Below are 5728 nucleotides of genomic sequence, written 5' to 3' on the forward strand. Positions count from 1 at the left end.
CGGAGGTGATGATAAGATCTATTTTAGCTCAGCAAAAGATTTTTTACATTCCTCGGTCCATGAAAATTTTTTGTTCCTAGAAATTGTTTGGAAGAAGTGGTATGATCGGTTTGCTACTGCGACCAGGAAACGTGACAGTGCGGCCACCCTCCCTGCTAGTTGCTGGATCTCTTTTATTGTCTTCGGACTTGCCATGTTTAGTATATCATCACATTTTTCTGGGTTTGCTTCAATTCCTCGTGAAGTCAGCATGAGTCTGAGGAATTTTCCTCCTTGTACCTCGAATATGCATTTTTCTGGGTTGAGCCTCATGTTGTAAGCTCGGATTTGGTTGAAGATTTCTACTAAGTCATCACAATGTGCGCCTTGTGCTGGTGTTTTTGCTACCATATTGTCTACGTAGATTTTCACATTCCAACCTATTTGTTCTTGGAACACCTTGTTCATTAGTCTTTGATATGGTGCATCTGCGTTCTTTAGACCAAATGGCATTACCTTATAACAAAAATTTCCATGTTCTGTTATGAAAGCTGTTTTGCTTTGGTCTTTTGGGTACATCATGATCTGGTTATAACTAGAGTATACATCCATGAAGCTTAAGCTGTTAAAACCGGAAGCATTATCTACTAATTTATCAATGCAAGGTAGCGGATAAGCATCTTTAGGGCAGGCCTTATTTAGATTTGTAAAGTCGACGCACGTGTGCCATTTACATGAACTTTTCCTTACCATCATCACGTTGGAGAGTCATATGCTGAAGCGGATTTCTCTGATGAAGCCTGCATTGAGGAGCTTCTTGGTTTCCTCTAGGGTTGCTTGCATTTTTTCTATTCCAAAGCTTCTTTTCTTCTGGGAAACAGGTCGGATTGCCTTGTCAATAGCCAACTTGTGACAAATGACTTCTGGATCTATTCCAGGCATGTCGGACGGTGTCTATGCAAACAGATCGGCGTTATTTCGAAGTACCAAGACTCATTTTGATTGTTCTTCTCCTTTAAGAGCTTCTCCGATGTATGTGAATTGTTCCTCCTTATTGGTCAATATGACTCGTTGGAGGGTGTCCATGGGTTGAGGTCTTTCATTAAGGTCTTCCCTGGGATCAAGTTCGGACAGCGTTAGGACCTCGTTGGGACGGTGAATGGCTTGCACCCGTGGCCGAGGTGTTTGTTTTTCTGAGTTTTGCTTTAGGCTGGCATTGTAGCACTGTCGAGCTTCTTGGTGATCAGCATGTACTGTTGCGATTCTGTTTTCCTGCATAGGGAATTTAACGTACAAATGTAAAGTAGATACCACTATCCTAAAAGCATTCAAAGTAGGCATTCCCATAATCATATTATATGGACTATAGCAGTCTACTATAAGGTATTGAATATCAATTGTTCTCGACAATGGGCTTTCTTCCATTGTCGTCTTTAGCCATTTATGCCCTAGGATGGGGACCCTCTCTCCAAAGAACTCAACCAGCTCTCCCGAAGAGGGTTGCATGGCTTTTTCACATAGTTTCATCTTTTTAAAAGTAGAGTAAAACAGGACATCGGTATTGCTGCCTGGGTCTAATAAAACTTTTCTTACCAACATTTCTCTAGTCTGAATGGAGATTACCACTGGGTCATCAAGGTTTGGGCTTGTTAAATTGAGGTCAGATTGGGAGAAGGTTATCAGCATGTTTTGTGTGTTTCTTTTTTTGGAGTATGTCGTTCCTTCAATTGCTAGCATTTCCAGGTAACTGCACTTCCTGGCCGAGATTGTTTCACTGCCCCCCGCATATCCTCCTGATATGTAGTTTATTATGCTTCTTGGTGGGTCAGGCACTATACATTTCCTTTTGTCTTGTTCTGCGGATGTTTGTAGACGCTCCTTTCGTTCTGAGTTGTTTTCCTTGTTCTTTTGTTCCTCAATGTACTTGTTTAGGAGACCTTGTCGAGCTAACCTCTCTAATAAGTCCTTTGCTATGACACACTCGTCTGTGGTGTGCCCGAATTTCAGGTGGAAAGCACAGTATTTATTTTTGTCCACAAATCTCTGGTCTTGGTAGCTTCTTGCTCGGATTGGCGGTTTGATCAGCTTTGCATGGAGGATTTCTTTGATTATGTTCTCTCTTTTCGTGTTGAATCGGGTGTAAGTGCTTGAAAGGTTCTTTGATTCCTTGTTTCCTGACGACCTGAAAGCCTTCTCTTCTTCTCTTTTGGGTAGGTGTTTGTCTGTTTTCCGAGCTTCACGAAGCTCTTTGACCTCTATCTGCCCGACGGCCTTTTCTCGGAATTCGTCCAAAGTTTTTGGTTTTGTCACTGTGATCATTTCTTGAAACTTGCTAGGACAGAGGCCGCTTTTGAGGGCATGTAAATGGACCTCCGGGTTCAGATATGGAATTTCCATGGTTAAGTCGGCAAACCATGTCATGTAGTTCTTTAAGCTCTCCTGTTGCCCTTGTCTGATGGTGCTCAAGTAGTCTGACCCATGCACATATATTCTCGATGCAGCAAAGTAATCGATGAAGGATCTCGCTAGTTCTTCGAAAGAGGAGATTGAACCTGCAGACAACTTAGAAAACCAATGTAATGCAGCACCGTCTAAGAAAGTAGGAAATGCTCGGCAAAGTATAGGTTCAGAGGCACTATTAAAAAATATCATGGATTGAAATTTCTTAACGTGGATACGGAGATCACCGAATCCTTTGTATGATTTGGGTTCAAGGGCGGTTGGCAGCACGAATTTTTTTGGCATTTGAAATTTGGTAATCTTCTTCGAGAAAGGGTTGTCTATGGTTAGCCTCTCTTTTTGGCAGGGTGAGATTGTGGGGGTCCGTGTTCCCTTCGCCATGCTTGTCAGCGTGGTTGTTAGATGACAATTCAACTATCCATCGAACCTTCGCCTGAAGTTTGGCAGTCTGAGCTAAGAGCTCTGTTTGGGTGGGTTGTTGGACTTCGTTATCAGTCATCTTTGGGAATTAGCGATCCTGAAAAATGATTGGGAATGAACCGATTCTGAAAGAAAAATGAATGAGTTGAATGCTACGAGAACGTGATTCATTAAGAAAAATGACATAATGTTGAACAAAATAGGGTGCTTAATGTTAACGATTTTAGAGACAAAATGGTGAGGTGTGCATGAAGGGCATAAGCACTAGGAGATTATTACAGAACTGAACCAATTCTAAAAGTAGAGTGATAATGTTGGATTTTCTTTTTTTAGTTGATTTGAATACTACATTTTAAAAAATAGTTGAAAGATTTATTTTTTCAATATATTTTTGATATATAGATTGATTATTCCATTATAAAAAAAAATTTAAAAATAAAGGGACAATTTACATCACTATAAATTTTTTTATATTTAATAATAGAAGTCAAACTTTGAAACTAAATGTTTGAAGCTTAAAGCAAAAACAAATTGGCTGAAGACAATATAAGAAACATTTAAAAAGAACATAAGATCTTAGTATTTTTTTATTGGTTTAATTATTCTGTTAGTTCTTATAGTTTTACCAAATTTTTAATGAGGTTTCTATACTTTTTTTTACTTTCAATTGGGTCCCTACACTTCTTTTAATTTTGTAATTAGGTGTTTTCAATTGGGTCGATGCACTAGCTAATTAATATATAATAGGAGAGTAGTAGTAGGTTTGTTACTTGACAAGTGTATAGTCTATTTAGTTAACAAATGTCGAACCTATTTATATGACAAGTGGCACAAAAATGTGATGAACCTTGAGGTCGACCGACAAGAGGCACATCTACGATTTGTCCATCCAGGTCCGGCAAGTGATTTCGATTCAACTAGGAATGAGATACTTAAAATCCTTCATGTTTCCTTACTATTCTTTCCTTCTTATGCCGACAAAAATAGGCAACTCCCCATTTTGTTGTTTTTTTGGCTTCCTGACATTTTTGTTTGTTTTTATGATGATATTATTAATAATTACTATATATTTTGGTTCTGTTGTGTAATCCTGTGATGGTTCATATATTTCATGGATAAAGTCTAAAATAAAATTTTATTGATAATTTTCTAATGGATAATCATCTGGTGTTGCTACCATTAATGAAGAAGAAGTAGCTGGAAATAAGTTGACGCACTAGTGAAGAGAACGAAGAGCTCTGATCTTCTGTTGTTGGTGGTGTTGCGGAAATAATTTATTTTTCAAAAGTTATAATATTTACATAAATCGTTGTGTTTGTGCAAAATCAATGAAATTGGAAGTATTTTTCACCATTAAACTTCACTGAAGACAAACTTCACTGAAAACAAACACTACCCTGTAGTTCACCCAAATTTTCGAAAATTCCAATTTGTAAGCCATTATATATATAGGAATATACAAAAGTACACCATCACCGTCACCAAGGATAACCATTATAATCGTCTCCAAAAATACACAGGTACACATGAATAAGTCATATTTAACAAAAAAATTTTAATTATAAATTAAAAAAATCACTATTTCATAGAAAAAAATACAACTTATTCTTGTGTATTCTTGTGTATTCTTATGTACTCGGTAGACGATCATAATAGTTGTCATTATTAACCTTCTAACTTTTTTCTTTCTCATCCATTAAAGTTCGCCGGAAGATAAGCGAATTCTAAAAAAATATAGAAGTTTGTCGGGGTCAGACAAACTCTATATAAACTATAGAGTTTTTAAGTTTGTCCTAAACAAAAAAAATTAAAATTAAAATTAAAAAATAAAATTTTAAAAAATAATTATTTTTTATGTTATTTCAGACAAAAAAAACTCCTTTTTATGCTTAGTGATTAAAAGGATTTTGATACTCAATATAAATTACAAGAATATTAGTGTTTTTAAAATTATATTCAAATTCTCAATTTGTAATACAATCAAACAATATAAATTAGTCTTATAATGATATTTTTTTAGATTTTTTTAATTAATCTTTAAAAAGACAAAAATATTTTTTTTCTATTCACACGTATGTTACTTTTTATAAGAGAGAAATTGTTTCTCTTGTAAAATTTGTACAGTAAACCATAGTATAAGTATCATTCAAATAAAGTTAAAGATTATATATATATTTTGTTTAATTATAATTGTATATTTTTATACTTGATTCATCTTAACAAATTTTAAAAATGATATTTAATATTCATCTTAAAAAATTATTTTAATCTTTTAAAAATCAAGTATAAAAATATTTTATTCTTTTTTTATATGTAAAATTTCTATTTATAATACAATTATATAATTTTAATTAATCATGTAAAAATAATTTAGTCTTTTTAAAATTAATTATTATGAAATATGTTAGTGTTGCTTAGATTAATTTTGTACCAATAGTAGATGTAAGTTTACTTGTAATTTTTTTTAGCATGAATATATAAAAAGTACATAGTATATATTTTATAAAGTGTAATAACTCAGTAAATATTTTTGAATTTAAAAATTTTTTTTCATTCTTTTCACGATAGAAGAAATTATTGTTCTCCCTCTCTTAATATTCATACACCTTTCTCTCGATTAAAAAAACCAAACAAGCCAAAACTTAATATGAAACATGTTTTTTTTTATTAACAATGGGCCAGAGGCTCAAAACTCCTTCGGACTAATGTACTTCTTATGGGGTCCAATAACAAAAAATAGACTTTTTATGGGGTCTAGTATCTCTAAAGGTATAATGGGCTCTTAGATAATGGGCTAGCTCATATTTTCACTTTAACTTGCTCAAACAAGCTATCCTTTACTGACCAAAAACCAAACATGCATTAGAAA

At 34.3% G+C, this 5728-nt stretch overlaps 1 protein-coding gene across 1 annotated transcript; it reads right to left on the minus strand.

The window, feature by feature from the left end:
* Nucleotides 1-972: 972 nt before the first annotated feature.
* LOC107483087 (uncharacterized) lies at nucleotides 973-2820 on the minus strand. The gene has a single exon (XM_016103703.1). It carries the CDS (start codon nucleotides 2818-2820, stop codon nucleotides 973-975), a length of 1848 nt encoding a protein of 615 aa, XP_015959189.1.
* Between the last annotated feature and the right edge of the window lie 2908 nt (nucleotides 2821-5728).

Source organism: Arachis duranensis, chromosome 4 (assembly GCF_000817695.3).
Source record: "Arachis duranensis cultivar V14167 chromosome 4, aradu.V14167.gnm2.J7QH, whole genome shotgun sequence".
Taxonomy (NCBI): Eukaryota; Viridiplantae; Streptophyta; class Magnoliopsida; order Fabales; family Fabaceae; genus Arachis; species Arachis duranensis.